This window comes from Equus quagga, chromosome 11 (genome assembly GCF_021613505.1).
Source record: "Equus quagga isolate Etosha38 chromosome 11, UCLA_HA_Equagga_1.0, whole genome shotgun sequence".
Taxonomy (NCBI): Eukaryota; Metazoa; Chordata; class Mammalia; order Perissodactyla; family Equidae; genus Equus; species Equus quagga.
In genome coordinates this window covers 100,983,506-101,007,435 of record NC_060277.1, presented here as the reverse complement: position 1 = coordinate 101,007,435, position 23,930 = coordinate 100,983,506, and the positions used below count along the sequence as shown (strand labels likewise).

At 42.3% G+C, this 23,930-nt stretch overlaps 2 protein-coding genes across 5 annotated transcripts in view; one reads left to right on the top strand and one right to left on the bottom strand.

Moving 5' to 3' along the window:
• Positions 1-108: 108 nt before the first annotated feature.
• Positions 109-7,758, top strand: FTSJ3 (FtsJ RNA 2'-O-methyltransferase 3). Of its 2 annotated transcripts, XM_046674742.1 has the most exons (21): positions 109-299; positions 440-532; positions 711-816; positions 1,098-1,144; positions 1,269-1,348; positions 2,015-2,114; positions 2,217-2,411; positions 2,488-2,603; positions 2,721-2,825; positions 2,911-3,011; positions 3,248-3,328; positions 3,421-3,570; positions 3,708-3,843; positions 5,280-5,458; positions 5,603-5,726; positions 5,806-6,065; positions 6,344-6,432; positions 6,523-6,622; positions 6,733-6,916; positions 6,999-7,093; positions 7,175-7,758. In XM_046674742.1, exons 2-21 carry the CDS (start codon positions 466-468, stop codon positions 7,365-7,367), a joined length of 2,508 nt encoding a protein of 835 aa, XP_046530698.1. In that variant the 5' UTR covers positions 109-299; positions 440-465; the 3' UTR covers positions 7,368-7,758. The 2 variants fall into 2 exon arrangements, with proteins under 2 accessions (XP_046530698.1, XP_046530697.1); XM_046674741.1 differs by lacking the exon at positions 109-299 and having other exon boundaries at positions 341-532.
• A 127-nt stretch (positions 7,759-7,885) lies between these two features.
• DDX42 (DEAD-box helicase 42) overlaps positions 7,886-23,930 on the bottom strand; it is a 37,445-nt gene continuing 21,400 nt past the window's right edge. For all 3 annotated transcript variants that reach the window (XM_046674739.1, XM_046674738.1, XM_046674740.1), the window contains 12 exons: positions 20,870-20,974; positions 19,290-19,409; positions 18,255-18,431; positions 17,528-17,656; positions 16,789-16,888; positions 16,150-16,197; positions 15,538-15,635; positions 14,350-14,626; positions 13,383-13,609; positions 11,553-11,663; positions 10,209-10,310; positions 7,886-9,487 (listed from right to left, as the gene is read on the bottom strand). In XM_046674739.1, coding sequence (XP_046530695.1) covers positions 8,795-9,487; positions 10,209-10,310; positions 11,553-11,663; positions 13,383-13,609; positions 14,350-14,626; positions 15,538-15,635; positions 16,150-16,197; positions 16,789-16,888; positions 17,528-17,656; positions 18,255-18,431; positions 19,290-19,409; positions 20,870-20,974 — 2,187 coding nt within the window. In that variant the 3' untranslated portion in view covers positions 7,886-8,794. The remainder of the gene's footprint in view (positions 9,488-10,208; positions 10,311-11,552; positions 11,664-13,382; positions 13,610-14,349; positions 14,627-15,537; positions 15,636-16,149; positions 16,198-16,788; positions 16,889-17,527; positions 17,657-18,254; positions 18,432-19,289; positions 19,410-20,869; positions 20,975-23,930) is intronic.

The following is a 23,930-nucleotide window of genomic DNA, read 5'->3' as shown; positions in this document are numbered from 1 at the left end:
GGGACATGATGGGAGGGGGTCCGCGAGGCCAGGCGCTTTGGGAGATGATGAAAAGGGCACAGAACCCCTAAGTGTTACTCTCTAGAAACTCAGTTTTAGTCCAAGTAGTCTTCTCTCCTTTTCCCAGTTTCCAGCTTTTAAGATGTGGGAACAAAGGATTTATACAGGAACTTGTGTGGCCACACTCAAAATGGCGGAAAATTTGGAGTATGGGACGCAAGCGACGCAAGCGGAAGCGGAAGTACGTTTGCTGTTACATGTGCCGCTCCAACTAGGGGAGAAAACCGCGCTGGGTCGGGGTGAGTGGTGTGTGGTGGAGTGGTGTGTGGTGGAGTGGTGTGGGATAAGGCGCAGAGTGTGGTTGCTAAGGCAGGTGGGGAACGGAAAGCAGAGTCTAGTGCTCCAGGAAGAGGCGTTCCAATTCCTGCTTTCTCCCCAGATTGAGTGGCACTCCCCGGTTCCACCATGGGCAAGAAGGGTAAAGTCGGGAAGAGTCGGCGGGACAAATTCTATCACTTGGCAAAGGAGACCGGTGAGTCACGGTTCGCGCTGTCTGCGAGCGAGCGAGCGAGCGGTCCTGGCCGGTCCACCGCTCTTTCTGAGTATTGAGTTTCTCTTCGGCATAAGGGTTGGTGGGTTGGGTTGCGAGGCTGCAGAAATCCCGTAGGCAGAGCGCTCCGCGGACTTTATTATTTTGTCGCGGCTCCCAGGTTACCGTTCCCGCTCTGCTTTCAAGCTGATCCAGCTGAATCGCCGCTTTCAGTTCCTGCAGAAAGCTCGAGCCTTGCTGGACCTGTGTGCTGCGCCAGGGGGATGGTACGTAACACCTGGCACCTGTCGCTATTGATGGCAGCTTTCTGGGTTCCGGCCTTGAATGTCTGAGTTGGGGGAGAGGTTGGAGGGGTGGTAATACCAACCTTAAATTTTTCTATTCTTCAGAACATAGACTGCAGAGGAAAGGTTTGGAACGTGTACGTGTGACATTCTATGGCCAGTGCATTTGTCATGGGCCCCTAACACTGGGGGTGAGAGATTTCATTGCCAAGGGAGGGGAAGGGACGGTCCTGGGTATTTCAATCGTTATTTCTCTTTTATAGGCTGCAGGTGGCTGCCAAGTTTATGCCAGTATCCAGCCTTATTGTGGGTGAGTGACAGGAGGCTCTCCTGGGTGTTTTAGGTGGTGGGAGTGTGAGCTACTGACTGTTCTACGTTTCGTTCCTCCCTGCTTGAAGCAGCCTTTTCAAATACTCTGACCTGATTTCTTCCAGGAGTGGACCTGGTTCCAATCAAGCCTCTTCCGAATGTGGTGACACTCCAGGAGGACATCACAACAGAACGCTGTCGGCAGGTAATAGGAATCTCTCCCTGTCCCTTATGTAAACATGCCTAGCCATCCCTCTTCCCACCCCACATCCCCTGAAGGCAAGATTTTCTCTTTACCATACTTTGAGCATTGCCTACAAAAGACCTCTAACAAGGCCGGGATAGGCCTAGTGTCCGCTGGCAGCCTTTTTTAAATTTTTTTTTTAAGATTTTATTTTTCCTTTTTGTCCCAAAGCTCCCTGGTACATAGTTGTGTATTTTTAGTTGTGGGTCCTTTAGTTGTGGCGTGTGGGATGCCACCTCAGCATGGCGTGATGAGCCCTGCCATGTCCGCACCCAGGATTCAAAGTGGCAAAACCCTGGGTTGCTGAAGCGGAGCGCGCGAACTTAACCACTCAGCCACGGCGCCAGCCTCTCCACTCCAGCCTTTATTTAGTCAGGAATGAAGTGTTTGGAATTGGAAGAAGTGCAGAGATTTCAGTGAAGTCCTTTCTAGTGGGCTCACTAGTAGGCTGTAAGTTCTGTGAAGACAGAGACATGTTGTTTTTAATCATTGTATCCTTTGTGCTTGGCACAGGATTTGGCCCCTGGTGGGCACTCAGCAAATGACTGAGTGGACACATGGCTGTACCAAGGACTCCATTCATAGCCATTCCTGCGTTTCTCTTGCCATTATCCTTTTTCTTTGTAGGCCCTGAGGAAGGAGCTGAAGACCTGGAAAGTTGATGTTGTGCTCAATGATGGGGCCCCCAACGTTGGGGCTAGCTGGGTCCATGATGCTTACTCGCAAGGTGCTGGGAGTGAGGGGAGTGGAAAAAGGTGGAGGTGGAGGTGGACGTGGGCATGCCTTCTCAGGCTGCAGAGGTCCTCAGCTAACTCTCTCTCTCCCATAGCCCATTTGACATTGATGGCTCTGCGTTTGGCTTGTGATTTCCTGGCCCGTGGTGGCTGCTTCATCACAAAGGTTTTCCGTTCCCGTGACTATCAGCCCCTACTGTGGATCTTCCAGCAGCTGTTCCGCCGTGTCCAGGCCACCAAGCCCCAAGCCTCCCGCCATGAATCTGCAGAGATCTTTGTAGTCTGCCAAGGTGGGCATCACTTCTTTCTCTTTACTTCATCTCTGAGTTATCAAAGCACACTTTCTCATATGTTCTATCATCTTAGGATTCCTGGCTCCTGACAAGGTTGACAGTAAATTCTTTGACCCCAAATTTGCCTTTAAGGAGGTTGAAGTTCAGACAAAGACTGTTACTGAGCTGGTTACTAAGAAGAAGCCAAAGGTGTGTTTGGAGAATGGGGCCACCCTCAGGTCCTAGAACTATGGGGAGGCTGGGCCTGGTGGGTTGTATAGACACCCCAGAAGGGACTGCTCAACCTTCTTTATCATCCTCCCTAAGGCTGAGGGCTATGCCGAGGGCGACCTCACTCTCTATCACCGTACCTCAGTCACTGACTTCCTCCGAGCTGCTAACCCTGTTGACTTCCTCTCCAAAGCCAGTGAGGTAAGTCCTCAAACTTGAGGGGTGTAAGAGTCCCAGAAACATGGCCTGAGAATCTCTCCTGACTCCTTTCTCTGCTCCCAAACAGATCTCGCTAGATGATGAAGAGTTGGCACGGCATCCAGCTACCACTGAGGACATACGGGTGTGCTGTCAGGACATCAAAGTGCTGGGGCGCAAGGAGCTTAGGTATGTGGTGGGAGCGAGTGTAGGTGCTAAGAGCCCTAAAGGCAGGGAAAGGCCTTTCAAGGCCATAATGTTGGATCTCTGGGAACAGGATGCCGCTGTGTTAGAGGTTTGGGGTGGAGGCCTGAGCCCTAGGATTTATGTGGCTCAAGAGTGAAATTTGGAGTGTGGACCTAAAACAGAGGAAGGGGCAGGGACAAAGAGAGGCTGTAAGGTCAGTAATGGTATTTCTGGGTCAGGTCCCTACTGAACTGGAGAACGAAGCTTCGGCGATATGTGGCCAAGAAGCTGAAAGAGCAAGCAAAGGCACTGGACATCAGGTGAGAAGAGAACTAAACCAAGGTAGGTGTTGGCTAGGTGTTGAGGGGAAGCATCTGGGGAAATAACCAGATTCCTTGGACTGTTTTGTCAGCCTCAGCTCAGGAGAGGAAGAGGAAGAAGGTAATGAAGAGGAGTCAACAGCCAGGACCGTGAGGCAGCCCTCTAAGGAGGAGGAGGAGGAGGAACAACTGAACCGAACCCTGGCAGAGATGAAGGCCCAGGAGGTGGCAGAATTAAAGAGGTGAGGGGAGCAGGGGAGGAGCTTGGGGAACCCCACTGCAGAGTTCCTCAGTGTGCGAAGATGGGGGAAGAGAATGAAGGCATGGATAGGGAATCTTCAGAGGTGGGTAGGTTTAATCCCTCAACTCATTCCCTCAGGAAGAAGAAGAAGCTGCTGCGTGAGCAGAGAAAGCAACGGGAACGTGTGGAGCTGAAGATGGATCTGCCTGGGGTTTCCATCGCAGATGAGGGGGAGACTGGCATGTTCTCCCTACGCACCATTCGGGGTCACCAGGTGACGCGGGACTGGGGCAGGGGAGATAGGAGGATCTGTATGGGTATTTGGCGGGGGTGGGTGGGGCACTCGATGTCTTTTTTTTTGTAAGTGTGCTGAATGATCTTGGCTCATGGTTGTCCTCACCTGTAAAATGACTTGATGAGGGGAGACTGTTGAGGAAAAAACAAGAGCCTCGTGTCTCAAAGGCCTGGAAGGAACATATGCCTGTGATGATGTAACTCGGAAGATTTATGACTAAACATAGACTTACTCTTGTAGAACTAGATTATATTCAAGAGGTACTCTTTGCAAGAAGCTTAGGTTATAGAAGACACAGCCAGGGTACCTGGGTCACTAGCATGAGTGATGGAGGGTTTCCCTGAGAGGGGAACAGCATTCTTCTGCTCACTGCAGTCAAGTTAGCACTTTGCTACACTAGCCTACTGGATGGTGCTTTCTGCCAAAATACTGAAGAACTTGCTTTTCCTGATAAAAGGAGCGTCACAAACAAAATGAGCTCTTGTTGCTCTTGTGTGGGAATGGAAAACCAGGTCATCTTGTACAGGAGAGGCAGTGGAGCAGGGTAGTCCTGGAGCAGACTACCACTTATCCATTCCTTGTCTGTTTCCTTGTCTGTATAAAAGAATAATAGAACCTACCTACAAGGGTTTTTGGGAGGGAAAAAAAAATGGTTAGGTGTAATCCCTGGTATGTGATAAACACTCAAGAAATAGTAGCTATCTTTGCCATGAGGAAAATAAGATTTTTGAGGCTCATGATTGGTTTATAAGTGAAACTATTCTCCCTGTTAGGTGTATGTCGCCTGGGCGCCTTTATTCAGTGGAAACAAATTTGTAGCTTGTATTCTCAGAAGCTGATGAGGTGTCTTCTAATTTTTTAAGAAACACCAACTTTTTTTTTTTCTTGAGGAAGATTAGCCCTGAGCTAACTGCTGCCAATCTGCCTCTTTTTGCTGAGGAAGACTGGCCCTGAGCTAACATCCATGCCCATCTTCCTCCACTTTATATGTGGGATGCCTTACCACAGCATGGCATGCCAAGCAGTGACACGTCCACACCCAGGATCTGAACCAGCGAACCCCAGGCCACCAAAGCGGAATGTGCGTGCTTCACCGCTGTGCCACCGGCCGGCCCCCCAACGTTTTTTTAAAAACATTTTAAGTTATGACATTTTATAGGCCGTAGGATCCTTTCCTGTAAACCTATTTCTGCTCCCACTGAAGACGAGACAGCTGAATGGGATAGATCAGTGACCCAGCCTAGAATGGGATGTTTTAAATACTTAGACCCATTACTTCCCTGCCTGTAAAAAGAGAGAACGTATTTGTCACAGTGTATTTCCTAGTTGCTGAGGATAAACTAAGTTAATAGACAAAGAACAAAAAGCCTATGTTTCTTTAAGTACCTCTGACTTGTTTCTCTGTCAAATCTCAGTTGTTAGAGAAGGTAACAGCAGGGGATATGAGCGCTGCAGACACGTTTCTGACAGATCTGCCAGGAGATGACATCTATGTATCAGATGTTGAGGATGACAGTGCCTCTCTGGATAGTGACCTGGATCCAGAGGAGCTAGCAGGAGTTGGAAGACCTCAGAGGCTAAAGGACCAAAAGCGGTAAGGGGGGTGTGTGCAGGAGGGAATGCTGACACTCTCAGCTCGAGTTCTGAAGCAGAGAAGGTGGCAGGTATTGCCAGAGGGAGTAGGGAGAGCAAGTCCTCCACGGCACTGACCTTCCAACCATGTTCCTTGGGTTTACAGTGTACAATTTGCTAAAGTAGAAGATGATGAAAAAGAAGAGGAGGAAGAAGAGAATCCACTGCTGGTGCCACTGGAGGAAAAGGCAGTCCTGCAGGAAGAACAGGCCAACCTGTGGTTCTCAAAGGTAAGAGGCTGGAGGCCCAGACAGACAGGGAAGTGGCATTCCCTGGGAGAAGGGTGGCTGAAGACTCCCCCTGTCACAGGATGGCTTCAGTGGAATTGAGGATGATGCTGATGAGGCCCTAGAGATCAGTCAAGCCCAGCTGTTGTACGAGAGCCGCCGGAAGGGACAGCCACCATCACCTTCCAGTTTGAAGACTGAGAGAAAACCTCCCCAGTGCCGGGATGAGGCTCCTAAGGGGGCAGAGGCTCCTTCAGGGACAGAGGCTGCCACTGGCCCTGGAGAAGAAAAAAGAGATGGCAGCTCAGACAGTGACAGCAGTAGCAGTGAGGATGAAGAGAGGTGAGTGGTTGCATCTGATGGGAGAAGGGATGAAAAGGAAGCAATAGTTCTAACCATTTCTTTCTAAGTTGGGCGTTTTCAACCTTGGCTGTAGACGGAGAGCTTTAAAACTACTCATGATTCTGATCTAAGTGGTCTGCAAGATAGCCTGGGTGAGAGGATTTCTGGAAGTTCCCCAAGCAGTTTTAAATAGGAACCAGGGTTGTGGTGAGGCGGGCATGGGTCTGAGTGGTGTGGGGAATGGAGAAACCCATGCACAGTCCTCCCCTCTTCCACAGTTGGGAACCACACCGCAGTAAGAAGCGAAGCCATAGGCCTGAGTCACAAGATGATGATGGGTTTGAGATAGTGCCTATAGAGGACCCAGGTGAGAGCTCTGTACCTAGTGGAATGGGAAGAAACAATGGAAGTTTCAGTGTTGGGAATTGAGCTTTGACTTTTCTCCTTCTCTCTCTAGTGAAACATCGGATACTGGACCCTGAAGGCCTTGCTTTAGGTGCTATTATTGCCTCTTCCAAAAAAGCCAAGAGAGACCTCATAGATAACTCCTTTAATCGGTAAGGGGGCCAGAAAATCATGAGAAGTGTTCCAGGGTGGGTGGGTAGTCAGTGATTTCTTCTTTAGAAAGCCTGGAATAGTCATTGGGGCTGATGTCCTCTCCACCTAGGTATGCGTTTAATGAGGATGAGGGGGAGCTTCCAGAGTGGTTTGTGCAGGAGGAAAAGCAGCACAGGATACGGCAATTGCCTATTGACAAGAAGGAGGTGGAGCGTTACCGGAAACGCTGGCGGGAAATCAATGCACGTCCCATCAAGAAAGTGGCTGAGGCCAAGGCCAGAAAGAAACGGAGGGTAAGAAGTGGGGCTGCCTGAGATTAGGGATCAGTGGCGCGAGGGTGGGGAAGGGGTCAGCCTGACTGAGGTTCCCAAACAGATGCTGAAGAAGCTGGAGCAAACCAAGAAGAAGGCAGAAGCTGTGGTGAACACGGTGGACATCTCGGAACGAGAGAAAGTGGCACAGCTTCGAAGGTAAGGGAGGGAGGTCACCCACAAAAGTATGTGGGGTTGAAGAGTGGCAGAAAGCCTCTAACCTGTTTCTTCTATTTACAGTCTCTACAAGAAGGCTGGGCTTGGCAAGGAGAAACGCCAAGTCACCTATGTTATAGCCAAAAAAGGTGTGGGCCGAAAAGTGCGCCGGCCAGCTGGAGTCAGAGGTCATTTCAAAGTGGTGGATTCAAGGATGAAGAAGGACCAAAGAGCACAGCAACGGAAAGAGCAGAAGCAAAAACACAGGCGCAAGTGAGCAGAACCACCAGGGCCTCTGAGAAGACAGTGTAAGGACGAGGAGGAGTGATTCAGTGCCGCTTACTCCGGCCTCCGTGGTATCAGCCCTACATTTCCTTGCATCACAGTTGTCTGAAAAGACAGTGAGGTGGGGTGCCTAGAACTCTCATGTTGATCCTGAGTGGTGAGCACATCCTCCTGGCTTAAAGGAGAGGTCTCTTGCGTCCTGTTGGTGCTGTAACAGACCCACAACCCTTCTGTGAAGAATGTGGGGTACTGGATGAAAAGTCCTAAGGGGAAATTCAGTGTTGGGGTGGCATTTTTTAGAGTCTATTCCTGGACAAGTGGAACTCTCAAGTCTTCCACCATTCTCTTCCACTGTCGTGAATAAAACCACGATGATAGATGTCTTTTCCGACAGTTCCCATAAGTGGTACTCAAAAAACATTGGGGTGTCGCCCATGTGCTGCAGTGTTCTAAATCATATTTAACATGTACTGACTCATTGTGAAGTAGAAATAACAAACAATCCACAGGTCCCAGTAGTAAAACATTTACTAGAGCAAGCAGAAAGGAATGCACATCTTAAAGAAACCTTCACAAAGTCACAAAATTCGAAGTATGTATATTTCTTTTCCTTTTATAAACAAGATAGAACAAAAATCATCAAAATCATTTCAGCAAAAGATTTTTTCTACCATTGTAGCAAGTTAAAAAAACACAATGAAATAGAAGACACTTTAAAAGCTGTTGCTGGGTTTTTGTTTTATAATTTTAAATTTAGCAACACTTCAGACCTGGAACCATCCTGTTTCCAGGATCATCTTTTCCCCTTCAATCGTAGCAGCTCTGGCTCTGGCAGGCTGCTGCTTCCTATCTCAGGGCTTGGATACAAACCTGGCTGGGGAACCTGGGCATCAGCTCCCACTTAGAATCAGACACCTCCCTTCTCTGCAAATGTTTGGAAGCACCAAAGTGCTTCCCAAACATACCTAACACCTCAATGGACTGGGTTTGCAGAAGCCAGCTCCTAAAAAGGGGACTGCCTGGCCACAAGCTAAGAAAAATTTTATTTGTAGATGTTTATAAGATGACATTTTAGTAAAAAATACACACTACATATAATAGAAACCTAGAGTGAGTTCTGTGCCCTACAAGGCCCTTTCTTCCAAGGTATCCTCAACTGACCTCATGACAACTCACCCAGAGCCAAACAAGAGAAGCTTCCCAGCTCTCACCACTCCCAAGAACCAGAGCAGCTTCCCAAGAAAACATCTGAAAAATGATCCAGAAGAAGGGGTAATGTCTCCAAAGCTCCAGCCATCCACTAAGGGCAGGGGGTCCTTCCACCTTGGGCCCCAACCCAGCCCTGAGACACCTAGTTACCAAAAATCTTTCTAAAAATAAAATTAAAGACAATCAACTTCACACTTCAGCACGTACCCTCTAACTGTCCCACCGACTTTTCTTGCGCTTGGGTGGCTCAGGGACAGCGAAACCATCAGCTGTCTTATCTGTCTTGCTGTCCATCTTGTCCATCTTGCTGCTGTCCACTTTGGGGTCCATCTTGCTCTCACGGTTACAACCTTCTTTCCTGCTCTCACCATTCCGACCATCATTTGCAGCTCGGCTCTCCCCATGTCGGCCTCCACCTCCTCCGTGCCTGTTTTCCCCATGACGATGGCCATCAGCGTGACGGCTGCTGCTTTCTGGGTAGCGGTATCCATCTCCATGGCGACCACCATCTCCATGACGTGGGCTATCGCCATGCCGATTGCCGCTCTCTCCATGACTGTGACGGCTGCCACCCCGGTTCTCAGTATATCTCTCTCTTTTCCCATTGCCACCCCCAGTCCCTTCTCGGCTGTTATTCCCTGAAGCTGTGTTGTTGACTCCCTGGACTCCGGTAGAAGGGTAGGTCACTGGGGCACTGCTGAGGTTCCCAGTATTGCCAAAGCCTGGGATGCCCTTGGCGGCACTGACAATGGGGCTGTCAGGACTGTTATGGCCCTGTTGGGCTGAATTTGTTGGAACAGAATTCAAGCTCCCTGCACTAGTCCATCCACTTGCCCCAGCAGCAGAGCTTCCAGCCTTCTGGTTGCTTAAGCTAGCAGCAACAAAGTGACTCTTGTACTGTGACTAAAAGAGAAAGAGACAATAGGAGTAGGTAAGATAGTTAAGTTCAAGAAACTTGAATATATAACCTTGGCAATGATAAAGTATACAGAAACTCTATGCTATCTTGGCACTTTGACTTTAGCCTCCTGATGGCCCCACAATCCTATGGTTTCTGTGTTCTTCTATTAATGAAAAAGACTTAAATCTTGGGACTTAACTGAAACCTCAGTCTGGAGACAGATAAAATGTGTAAATTAAGGCCCATCTAGTTAACTGGATACCAGGTAGCTCACTGGAGGGGTAGATGCGGAGGAAAGATAGGTTCAGAGTTCACAAAAGATACTATTACAAACCTGACTTAGCCAAAAAAGGGCAGTTGCTCTCAACCAGATTACAGTAGCCTTGGAGGTGGGCAACACTGTAGGCTGTCGAGGCAGGGAGGGAACACCAATCCTGCTGCACTACAAATCCTGCTGCAGTACAAATCCTGCTGCAGTACAATGGTCCTGGGCTCTGGGTGTGACTGAAGTAGATAACCAGCAAAGAGGGGTTTCTCTATCCTCTACACCTGCATTTCTAGGTAAGCTACAGTTAAATTTATACTCAAAATGGAAAGCAGTGAAAAGACCCTAAATCCAGCATTGAGCCCACAAGCCCAGCTACCATTTCAGGAAGACCAGGCCCCTCATCACTGCCCAGGAGTTACTGTTGAAAGCTTTTAGCTAAATGCTTAATTTCAGACCTGGAAAGCTGCTTTCATTGCCGTCAGCCGATCTCCCATGGCTCCTGTGGAGGGCTTGTAGGCTTCGTAATTGCTCATTACATTGTTGTTATTTCCTCGGTCCTAAAAAATAAACATCCATTAGGATGGAAGAATAGGTAAGAAAGCCCACTGCCACAGACTGGGCGTTAATATACTGAAAAATGACATGGGAGCTACAATGGCAATGGGATATTTTTAGAAAGTTACTTATGTTTTGTGATAAAAGGTGCAGTAATGTTGAATCATTTAAAAGTGCTTATGCCTTTCAACCCAGTAATCCTATTTCTAGGAATTAACCCTAAAAATCAGCAATGAGGTCAGATTATGCCCAAAGCTAATCATGTGTTATTATTTATGCACATAAACATAAAAATTATGTTAAAGATGAAAAGGCCACAAGGCAGTAGAGCACACGCATGACTCTTCAGGCTCTGAATCCAGACCCTTAAGAGTCTGAACCTCAGCTTCAACACTTACCAGCATATAACCTTGGGTGCCTCAGTTTTATTATCTGTTACTTACTCTCACTGAGTGGTTGTGAAGACTAAGTGAAAACTGCTTGGAATATTGCAAGATGGCTTGGAACAGCCCTGCCACCCATTAAGTGCCAATGTTAGCGATAGCTATCTGCATCATCTGCATCACCACCATCATCATCATTACTGTCATGTGGGAACAGATTATTTATTTATCAAAGACATCAAGTTAACTAAAATGCTCCAGAAATGTAGGCTGGCAGCTTTCTTCCTTGGCTTAGGAAGCAAAGTGACAAACGGGCAGTTAAGAAAGCCAGTCAGGGGGAGCTTTTGTTACCTTGTCTGTGAGAAAAGCTAGCTCTTGTCTTTCTCTGATGCAATTTCCCAGATTCTAGGAATCATTCCTGAGTTTAGTTACAAGACATAGCTACAGTTTACAGAGCGACCCTATGGCAATGTCTTCCCGGCAGCAGGCTCTACGCCAGTGATGGAGGGCTTGTAAAAACACACTGCTGGGCCCCCACCTCCAGTTTCTCATTCACTAGGTCTGGGTGGAGCATGAGTTTACATTTGCTGCTGGTCAAGGGACCACCACTTGAGAACTATTGCTAATCTAGACTGACTTCCTGAGCATGCCTAGTCAGCCAAGTACACATAGGTGCTTCTTCAACAGAAAATGGTAACATTAAGAACCAGCCATTGTATTGACTCAAATCAGATTAAACACAAGTTCCCTTCTAGACAGGGTTCTGAACTCACTGAGCCTTTCTCAGGTAGACAAGAATAATCCTAAAGTCATACAGGACTCAAGACCAGCCCTAAGGGCACTACCGTAGTCTGGACTCACTGTGTTCTCAGAGCCTAGGCCAGGCCGCTCCCTGTAGCCTAGGCCTCCTCCGCCAATGTTCAGCTTTTTGCCTTTCCCTCCTTTGAAACGGGATTTCCGAAACCAGGCATTCTGCATTGAACACAAGTCAAGGTTAAGCCAAGGGAGGAAGAGGCCGCCAGAGGAAGAGTATAAGATCAAAAAAGACACTACGTGGGAGGAAAGAACCTTTTGCTTCATCTTTAGCCAACGTATTTATGGCAAGGGAAGAGCTGTTCACAAGAACCACAGATGAGCTTCTTTTTAGTAGTTTAATCCACCAAATTTGTCAGGAGGCTTAGATCCTTATGGAAGGCTTCCTTTACGCTCCTTCCTTCAGGGCTTCCAGAGAGGAAAGTGATTAAATAAGCTTCAAACGTAGAGCAGTTACTCTGGCCACTTCTAACTTCCTTGAGGAAAATGAATTTATCTTCTATTTTCTCAATCTATACACACCACTGGACATAAAAATTTGGAGCTTTTAAAGAATTGGTGGATTCAGAAGTGAAGGAACAAGGCTGTGTGAAGTGAGGTTTAACTGACTCTGGGGTAGATGTCCAGGACTGACAGGCATGGAACTGAAAATTCTACTTACCCATAAAGCCTAAAAGTTTCCACTGAACTTCATCACTGCTACAATACTACTCATCACATTTATTCACATTCTCTTCAGAATGCAGATGTCTCTGGGGGAGACTAGAGCTTTATCTGGCAATCACACACTAACAAAGTAAGGTATTTGAGAGTAGGACAGGCTTGAGAAAGGTGCTGATCAGGGAAGCTCATCACAGTCTGAGAGAATAGGAAACTGAGGCACAAAAAGAGACATAAAAAATGCCAAAGACAAAATGTATCTTGTTCAAAAACTGAGTTTAAGATTGGCTCTCCTACCCAGGAAAAGGAAGAACCATTATTCTCTCTCCTGCAATGCAGGTCCTTTACTCCCAGGATCCGAAGGATGGGCAGTACCACACTACAACTGCATTAAAACAGTTTTGTGGGCTGGCCTATGAATTTGAAAAACACGTAAGTCTCTACTATCAGAATGTGTATCCTAAACCCATTTATAATTTGGGGACTGCATGTAGTAAGACAACTTAAGATCAAATTTGGTAGGATGCCTCACTCATCAGTTTTGGATTGGTAATCACTGTGTCAAAGGTCTGAGATCTAAGTCTATGACGAATAGTTAAATACATCGTTTTTAAGACTTCATGCATTTTGAGCCCCTAAAAGAGAAGACTGTTTTGGGGAAGGGCAGTAAGGAGAATAGTGGCCAACTCTGAGATTAAATTTACTCACAAGTGTGCTAAGGGACAAATAGATAGAAATTTCAGAAGGACAGATTTTAGCACAAAGAAAGAAATAGTTTTTCAACACAGATGTTGCTGAAAGGAGAGGATGAGAAAATAGATTAGATGAATTTTAATGTCCTATAATACAATCTGTACCTCATAAGTGCTGCCACTCCTCCCCTTTCTTGTCATGTTTCTATGTTATCTGCCTCAGGCTTGTTTAATTTTTTTCACTTAGTTGTTTTTTTTTTTTTTAAGATTTTATTTTTCCTTTTTCTCCCAAAGTCCCCTGGTACATAGTTGTGTATTTTAGTTGTGGGTCCTTCTAGTTGTGGCATGTGGGTTGCCACCTCAGCACGGCCTGATGAGCGGAGCCATGTGGGAGCTGAGGATTCGAACTGGTGAAACCCTGGGCCGCCGAGGCAGAGCGCGCAAACTTAACCACTCAGCCATGGGGCTGGCCCCCTTCACTTAGTTTTACAAACCCGAGAAATCTGAAGTGTGCCCAGCCCCTCACCTGCATTGCCAGATCTAGGAGTTCCTTAGAAACATGTTGATTGGCTCCTTCCAAGTTCCGGACAAGGTCACCAGCAAAATTGCTGTCCTTGGGGGTCAGCAAGGTATAGGCCACGCCCTTCTCACCCGCTCGTCCTGTGCGGCCAATCCTATGAGTATGGGTATCAATGTCTCGTGCCACATCATAGTTAATGACAGTCTTAATTGAAGGAATGTCCAGACCACGGGCTGAAATAAAAAATAAATTCCTTTATTCTTCATCAGGAGTCAAAAGACCAAAGTAACGCAAAATGCTAACTTTCTAAGAACCCACATTTCTCTTACCTAGGCAAAGTGCATGGTTTGGTGAGCTGAAATACAGGCATGTAAGTTACCCTTCTAGAACAAATACCACTATCATAGATTCTACGATGCTGGGCCATCTAGTTAGTGTAAGGGATATATATCTTCTGCTATCAATAACATGCCATAGCCTCTCTCTTGCATCAGGAATATATAAAAAAATTAAAACCAGCATCAAATGTGCCTTGAAGCTGAGAAATTATCCCATTTCTGGGAGAAAAATATCAGTTTTTAAGGGTAACTATTAAAACTTGGCAGAACAAAGCCAAAAATTATACTTCAAAAAATTTTCTGATCTTGAGTGAAGTATGTCCAACTAAATAATCAATGTAAGATATCTATTATATTCAGACACACAACAAGGGCACAGACTATAATGTAACGCCTCAACAGTTTTTTTCTCTCAAGTGTCTTCCAAGTGCAGAGATTGTTTTTTTTTCAAAGAGAACCATTAAGGGAGAAGTGGTACCTGGAGCTCCAAGATGTGATCACTATGCTGGGCATGGCCCACCAGGCCAGCAGAGTGCCTTGGATCAGCCTGTTCAAGTATCAGAGGACTTATATAGAAAAACAAGGCAATCTTACAATGTAGGAACCTAAGGTTATTTGGGAAATTCATACTCTACCTGCAACATCAGTGGCCACCAAGACTGGGATGTCCTTTTTCTTAAAGTCTGAAATGACCTTGTTTCTTTCGCTCTGATCCATGTCCCCATGGAGCAGCCCAAGATTATGACCCTCCTGCTTAAGGTTATTGGCTAGCTCTTCAGCATTGGCTTTTTTAGTAACAAACAGGAGAACACTCCCTGAAGAGGTAAATTCCACCAGACGCCGGGTAAGCCAGTTCCATTTACTAGGCCCGGAATGGAGAATCTCAACAATCTGTGTCACATCTTCATTTGCCTGAAAAGGATGAAATGAAACAAATGACTGTGACATTTGTGCCACAGTACACCGGAACAAGGACCAGATATCACATTTTCTATCTGCATCTAGAAGAACCTTGAACAATCCCTCCTTTCCCTGGGCATTCCTTCAGTAAGTCAAGTGCAGCTCAAAATTCAATTCCCCTTCTCAAATCACTGGGCTCTCCATCTCCCCAGATGTGTACACAGACCTAAATAATTTGGAAGCCCCAATACTTCGTAATACTTTATACCTATCAGATGATTCCTCATAAAGTAAGTTCCTTTTCTGTCCTTCCTACTCACTGTTCCTCATACAATTCATATATGCACATAGAAGGCACACAAAAATGAAAAGCAGGCAATGTCAAAATGCTAACTGCATAGAACTTTAATAATAAACATGGCAAGCAACGAATTCCAAATCACAATTTAGAGAAATTTTCCACCTAGGGCATATGTACAGGTAAGGAAAAAAACGTTAACTCATTTCACCATGCCTTTCAAGTCACCCTACTCCATGCTGTGCAGGCCTTCTCCCACAATCATTTAAAATGTCAGTTCCATCCCAACTGATCAGTAGTCTTCCAGGCAAAGCTTGCCTTTTTTTTCCCCAAAGAGTTTTTCTTTTTTAACTTTTTATATGGAAAAATTTTAAATATTAAAAAAAAGTGAAATGGACATAATCAACTCCCATGTAGCCATCATCCGGCTTCAATAATTATCAACATTTTGCCAATATTGTTTCCTCTGTCCCCTTGTGTTTTTTAAAACAAATCTGAAACATGTTGCCTTATCCCTAGATATACAATAACATTTTTTTCCTCTCAGTAATGAGACATCAATTCCATGTCTCCACAATATGACTAATAACCTGTTGGGGTCCCATCCAGCCCTGCTTAGGGTTACCTCTCCAATATCTCCCTGCACCACACGAATAGGGTCAATCAGGATGTCTCTGGCCAGTTTTTCAATCTTTTTCCGAAAAGTTGCACTGAATAAGAGAGCTAAAAGGTAAAGTAAAAAAGTATCATTTCCTTTCCAAATACCCACTAAGTTTCCTACTGACATTCAAAATTATTGTTTAAATAAATCCAATTGAACTTTAAATTGAAAAATTGATTCACTAAAGAAAAAAGATTTACCCTTATTCTACTTTTATACATTTTTAGTTAAGAGAGGGGCTGTCAGCATAGTTCAGTAAAAGACTCTTGACTTCAAATCAGCAGATCGGCACTGTGCATTGCCTCTACCCACTGATAAAAGCCTGTATAAATTGGGACAAGTCTTTTAATTCTCAGCCTTGGTTTTATCATCTATAAATTATAAATGAATGAATCATATCTGATGATCTCTAAAGTCCTGTCCAACTCAGATAAACTGCCATTACCTCCCCCTTTACGGTTCTTACCAGTACATACATCTCATTTATGCTGTCGTAACTATGAGTGCTTATAAAATAAATAGGTGTTTATTCCAAGTACAAAGGTGGCTTAATAAAACTGCTGAATTCATACGTACTCTGTCTGTCAGGACGCACATGACTTGCTATGGAGCGCACCTGGTACTCTGGAAGAAGCAGAAGAGTAAAATTATTATAACTCTGTACTATAGTTTGGGATGTCTGGAAAAAGTCATTTTAGCAAAAATCTTCATATGAGAGGGTTATAAGAATTAAGGAAATTTTGAAACTCCTAGACCTATCATTCAGTATGAAACTCAGAAACATCTATCCTCCACCAGCTGGGCTGGGCCCAGTGGTGTTCCAATCAATAAAAATAGTTATTTAGAATTTTCACACAGCTGGTTAAGTCAAGGAGGACAGGGAAGCAAAGGAACCTGAATGATATGACATCCACCTACCTAAGAACATAGACCTTGCCCTCCATAATCAAAGGCTTAAGAATAAAAACACAGCATAGAGAAAATATTTCCCCTATATACAAAGGCACTTTCACATGTGCTCTACCCAATCAAGGCTAACACACTTTTCCTGAGAAAACTCCTAAAAATAGTTAAGTCTTACCTATATTTCTATAGTCAAACCCTATCCAGGAGTATTTTTAGCTTCTCTCATGCAGAAAAAAACACCTCAAGAAAGACATGGAAAAAACTAATATCATGAGGACAGAGACAGAAGAAAGTGTATTCACAGCATACCAAATCCCATGTCAAACATTCGATCTGCTTCATCAAACACAAGGTAAGAGACTCTTTGGAGATTGGTAGCTTTCTTCTTCACATGATCAATCAGTCGACCCTATGAGATCCAGAAAATGAAAAGTACAATTAAAGGCACTTACAAGAACTTTCTGGAGTTGTGCTCCTGGAAAAAGTGCTAATACCCCCAACTTAGACTATAACAGACACTGGTCTGACAGCCTCAGACTTTATGCACCACAGAGCCCAAGAGAGTACAAATTTTGAAAACTCAATTAGATTCTTCCTTTACATTAATTGTAGGAAAATGGCCAGAACTATTTTTGTGAGGATTCTGAAATGACCTAATTTAAAGCCTTATTGATGGGTTTTAATGTTTAGACTACATTCTTCTAGGCAATTCTGACCATGTTTTGAATATCTTTCTAATTCTTTATGCTCTCAGTAACCACGGATCCACTTCCTAAGAAAGCATAAGAAAAACTATTTGAAATAGAGGGGAATTTGTAGATATTTATATGTCAGAAAATCTTATTGGACTGCTATTTTAGTCAACCAATATTAAATGAAAGCCACAGGCCATTATTCAGCAAAGTATTCTCAACACTGCTTTACCACATTTTAGGGAGATCTCCCTCTAATAATTAACCACATTTAAGGGGGAATTCCCTCTAATAACTAACTGTTTTTTCCAGACCAAGAGAGGCTAAAAAACCATCTAAACCCAAGACATACTTACGGGAGTACACACAACAATTTCTGCCCCTTCCTGAAGGGCCTTGGCCTGCTCCCACATGCTACCTCCTCCATACACAGCCACTGATCGAAGATTATATGCTTTCCCAAACCGCTTACATTCTGCATGGATCTACAAAGTTGTTGACATAATAACATATTAACAAACTGTGACACTAACAAATACCTCTGTCACAACCCAAAAGGGAGTTTTGAAAAACACACAGAATGTGATGTCATAGAAAATCAAAAGTCAGAAAATCCTTTAAAAATCACAATTTCATTAATAAAGTAAATGAATAGAGTACCACTATCACATCTCAAAAGGCCATCTAAAATCTTGTCTTGATTATTTTTTCCACTTCTCTTCTTGACCCTGACATTGCCTTTCAACTAAGCAAAATGAATTAACCCAGGGGAAAACACTGGGAGCTTACAATACAAGCAATTCCCATATCATATTTTTTCCTCTTAAAACAGCAGTTTTTAGGGAAAAGTGTATATTTGGTTAGATAGAAAACATATAATATTTTCCAAACTTTCCTGGGCAAACAATGTGAATAATACTTAACGCCATTGCATTATATGCTTAAAAATGGTTAAGATGGTAAATTTTATGTGTATTTCACCACAATTTAAAAAGAAAAGTTTTCTGGAAATTCTACCCACTTCACTGGCGAGTCCCTTGCTAGTGCACATTTGGAAGGGGATACTCTACACAAAGTACATACCTGCTGGCAAAGCTCCCTTGTAGGACACACAATCACTGCAATCGGTCCATCACCTGGTTCCAATTCCTTCTGGTCCATAATATGAATCAACATGGGCCAGATGAAGGCTGCAGTTTTTCCACTGCCTGTTTTGGCAATACCAATCATGTCTCTACCACTTAATGCCACAGGCACACCCTAGCGAGAGAAAAAGTACGTCTACTTTAAACTTTCAATTTTAAAGAAGGACTAAAGAAAATCCTGGGAAAGGGTAAAAGGCTATTAATGACATTCATTTCCAATGGAACAAAAATACCTTGGGCTATGTCTAGTGGCTAGGGAATAATGAAACATATTTGGCATTCCCATAAACTTCTTGATTTGTAAGAAATAATACTATCATTCTCCTCAAGTAGATCAGCCACCATTTGCAAAATATGAAGGATTCCATTTTGTTTGAAATATAAAAATGAAAAATTGCAATTTACAATGTAAGTTGGTTGCTAAAAATTTTGTCCCCTTAAGATATAGACTATCTCATCCATATATAGAAAATTTTCATTTTCTATGTAGAAATGAATAAATTACATACCTAAATGGGAAATATAAGCTATTACTTTCAGTTATAAATGAGAATTTTCAGGTTATGGACAAAGGAATCCTAGTCACTGACAATGCCACAACTGTCCACAAAGAAATCTTTTTTCTTAAGTTTAGGCCTAACGAACTATGTTCTTCAAATCATATTTTCAAGACATTTATCAGAAACAAAAGAACATTTCCCAGTCCTTTAGCAACTTCTTAGAATGGTAAATCACTTTTGCTCTTTAATTTTTAAAGATTTCAAAAATACTCTTGGATTTCACGTATGTCTTTTTCCCCCCCTTAATTAAAGCAAAAGTTGAAGATTAAGCCACAGAGGAACTATTTGGACATTCATTCATGTCAATACAGTTCTGCACTAAACACTGTTTTACTGCTTTGACTTGTTTGTAAAATAAATATAGCCACTGAATATCATTCTACTTCATTTTTCTTTCATTACGTTTTACTTACCTGGCACTGTATTGGAGTGGGCTGTGTGTACTCAGATTTCCGAATCTGGTGCATAAGTTGTTCATCAAACCCAAAATGAGCAAAACTACTTCCTGGTCTAGGAGGTGCAGCACCAGAGACCTAGAAATAAAGACAACTCTCAGGAATGACTTGTATTTCAAAATAAACAGCACTGGAACTTCAACAATATTTACCTAAATCTAGCATTTAGCTTGAGTGTGAAGAAGTGAAAACATAAGTCTGTAGCCAAAAGCACAAACTGTTTGAAGACGTAAAACTCAAATAATAATGAGTCTAAAACCTCACACAAAAAACTCCATGATAAATATTCCTGAGATAATTGTGATATGATTTAAAACAACTAAGAGCCTAGAAATCTCAAGTCAAAATTAGTTTTCTCATAAGAAAAAGAAATTGCACAGTGAATTGGAAAAAGTCATTAATGTTCTTTTTTTGCCATTTTGCATAACTATTAACCAGATGGTAGAAAAAAATAAAATTTACTCTCATGATAAAATGAAGAATGCAAATGAGCTCCATAAAGATATGTCTATATCCACTGATTACAAAGATTTATCTATCATCTCCATTTTCAGTTATGCCTGAAGAATTAATGTCCTACTTAGTGATGGTTCTGCCACTGTCAAGCACTGTTGGAACTGTACTCAGAGAAGAATGGGGCTTATAACCTCCATGTTGACTCTAACAGAGGTAACCTTTCAATGTTATCCAGTGATGTGGATATTTCTAATCAAGATTTCACTTAAGGGTGGGGGGGATGGACAACGGGACGACGGACATCTTGGAAAACAGACAAGTGTGTGTACACATACACACACCCTTGGAAAACAGAAGTTCAAACATCATATAGCAACTGGTAAGGCAGACATAAGCCAGAGAGTTGTCTACATCAGAGTAGACATCACTGTATTATCTGTGTATTTCACTTAACTAACATCTAGCAGCACCCTAAACAATGTGGCCAATGTGTGCAACCCAAACTTTTTGGTGGACAATTTACACTATTATTCTGAAGTTAGTGCATGCATTACTTTTAAAAGAGTTAATTTCTTCCCCTAATTACAAAAAAAAGGTGTGCTGTATATAACTTGAGAAGCAAGTGTATCTTAATTTTGAAATATTCTAAGACTTCACATATTGTTCACATCTATTAATCTTATCTCCTCTTTCTGAAGATGGGGACTCCTACCCTTCATCTCTAGCCCACTCACCATAGCTCTTAACACATCATACTCACTACAGAAACACTTGCTGATTAATTTTAAGGTCACATGGCTTATTGTTCTAACACAACATACAAAGTTGAGTGAACACATGCAGCATTCATACATATCACAAGAACGAAAAAAACCCCAATCTTATCCTAAAATAGATGGAAGGCTAAAACAATAAAATCAAGACACATGAGCCCAATGGCTATAATTATTACTCTATCAAAGACAGTTCAGGAACCATCAGAAAAGAAATTCAAGGTTATTTTAGTTTGGATAAGCAATAATAAACTAACTCTGGAAAAATTAACACTAATACAAAAATATTTGGGTTAATGGCTGACTTACCCGAAGATTGAGTTTATGCCGGAGATCAATTAGCTGCTGTGGGGTGAGGTTGGTTATCTCTTCGTGTTCATTGTAAAAATTTTTTTCAAATGGTGGATAGTCAATCTGCAGGTCCAATTATTCAAAGTTAGTCTAGAATTCAAGAGTCAATCCTGTAAGTTTGATTTTAATGTGGAATAATCTTTTACAAATATTACACAAATAAAGCCAGAACCGGCTAGAGAGAACAAAGGAATTCACTTATTCGTGACACACATCCCAAAAATACAGCCAGTACCTTTTCCTATTCCCATTTTCAATATAAACACCAACCTACTTTTAAAGAGATTCTTAAGGAGACCTGAGATTTGACAACCTTGATGTAGACTAAAGACTCTACAATGCCAAAGGCCTCAGAAGACAAGTATTTTAAATATTGCACCCTATAACATTTAAATATGCTTTGAAGTAAGCTGCTCACCTAGCTCTAGACATTTAAAAACATTTCTAGTATTTCCTTTGGGGAGAGCTCTGCCTTTAGAGGGAGTTCCATTCTTTTTAAAACACATGGAAATGTTTACATAACTTTTAAAAAATGTATGGTCAAGCATTTCCAATTCCAAAGAAGGAAAAAGTCATTTCTGCTATGTTTTTCATAGCTTACCGTACTAAGAATACAAAACATAACACCACATATGAATTTGGCTAAATGATTCCCTTTTTGACAAGATATGTCTGTCTACAATAAACATTTTTTTAAGGAGAATTTATGCCTTTGATAGGTGGTCAAAAATTTTATAATTTTGGGTACAGCCTGAAATTAATTATCTTTCTATGATACTATCAACAAAAAGTAAGCAAGTTTTAAGTTTCCCTTTGGCATCATTGGCAGGAGCTTTTGTTATGCTCCTGACAAAATGCTGCACTAATCTGTAATACGATTTTCTTTAGTTCTAACTCTTTACTGGAATGGAAGCTCCATGAAGGCAAGAATTTTTGTCTTTGTTTATATATTTTACAAATAAATATGTAAATTGTTTTACACACAAATCTTTTTGTATCAAAAAAAAATTAATGTGAAGAAAGCTACTTATAGGCAGAAGTATCCTTTCCTTACTTCTGGTCTCTCCTGGCAGAGTGCCCATTATATTAGGCCAAGTGTGGGATACCCCAGCATGATGATGAAGTTGGAATGCTGTGTTAAGTATCTCAAACATTTTATTAGATGACTACTTCAAGTACTTGTGTTTTTCCTTATTGGATTTTCACCCTTCATCATGGATGCTTCCTCCTAGATCAGTTTCACATCTGCCACATATAAAATACCACAGCATTATGTGGTAGCATCTGTGCAAAAGAAACATTTGAAAAATTGGATATAACCCATACTCCAGTCTAGACCAATAGTTATCAAACTTTTTAGTTTCAGGTGTCCTTTATACGCACTTAAAAACACAATGAGCTTTCCTTTATGTGGGTTATATCTATTGATATTTACCACATTAAAAGTAAAAAAAATTTTTAATCTATTCACTTAAAAATAACAATACACCTGTTATACTTTACATTTAATAAAAAAGTAACTTTATTTTATAATATTGTTTTACATTTTTACAAATCTCTTTAATGTCTGACTTAAAAGAAAATAGGTTCCTACTATATTCAAATTGTTGCAGTATGTTGCTTTGATTGAAGCCCATGAAGAAAATCTGGCCTCACAAAGATATATAGTTGGAAAACGGAAGAGATCATTTTCAGATTCTTGTGGAGTTTTACTCTTCTTTGATATTACACTAAAACTTGACAAGCAGTTCTTTCTTTCTTTTTTGGCTAACATCTGTTGCCAATCTTCCTCTTTTTGCTTGAGGAAGATTGTTGCTGAGCTAACATTTGTGCCAATCTTCTGCTATTTTATGTGGGATGACACCACAGCGTGGCTTGATAAGCAGTGCTAGGTTAGCGCCTGGGATCCCAACCTGAGAAGCAGAGTGTGTGAACTTAACTACTATATCACCAGGCCATCCCTACAAGTGGTCATTTCTTAAAGGTTACTTTCATTGTGTAATCTGAAACCATATTAACGAATTTTGCACATTCCATTATAACATTATAATCCATGGGTCTATCATGTACTTTGAATGGAGGCTTTACTCATGCATAATTTTGTAACAAGCATTGGTGATTTGAAATCGCTGGTTCTTTGAAGTAGTTACGCATATAATCCAAATAGTGACACATTTCATTGCATAGCATATATCAAAAAAATCAGTTTTTCACTATTAATTTCATTACAACGGACTTTAAGTTTGGAAAGCTGTCAAGCTCACACTGTGGTGAATATGTCTCCCAGATTTGAATTTTTATTTGAAAGTTTGAATTTCTATCATTGGCAATAAACACTTTCAATTGTTTTCCCTGAAGTGCCATTCATTTTCTCAAGTGAAAACGGTGCTTCACTGGGGAAAAAAGGAGCCAGTTCAGCTCACAACTCAAACAGCTAAGTGCTTTTCCTTGAGACAACTATCATATTTTGGTATGCAACAGAAATGCTTTATTTGTACTTCCCATTTTGTCACGCAGAATAAAAAGACGTAACATATGGGTCAAGATTTAATAAATAATAATTTTTACTGTTTCATCAAAGATATTCTTAAGTGAAGCTGGCTTTTTTTTTTTTAATTGTAATGGTCTTACAGAGAAGAATATAATGACGACTAGAACAGTTAGTTCCACTGTCTAGATTCACGCTAAGGCTTCGGCAGTTTTACCTACTACTGATTTTAACCACTGATGCAAATGCTGGTGCAGTGAAAAAGGCAAATAATCTTAGTATTATTAGGAAAATTCTTCTGACTTTGTAGAGTCTGAAAAGATCCTTCCAAGAGTCCTTGGACTACACTTTGAGACAATGCTCTAAATCCAGACTCACTGGGACATGAAGGATCTAATCTGACATTTAACATGGATGAAACACTGCTTTTTTCTCAAGTGGGTATACTGAAATCCTCATTTCCTTTTGCTGATTTAAGGAAACTGTAATTCCTGGTTCCACTGAACAGCCTCATATCTGCCCCAGATCTGG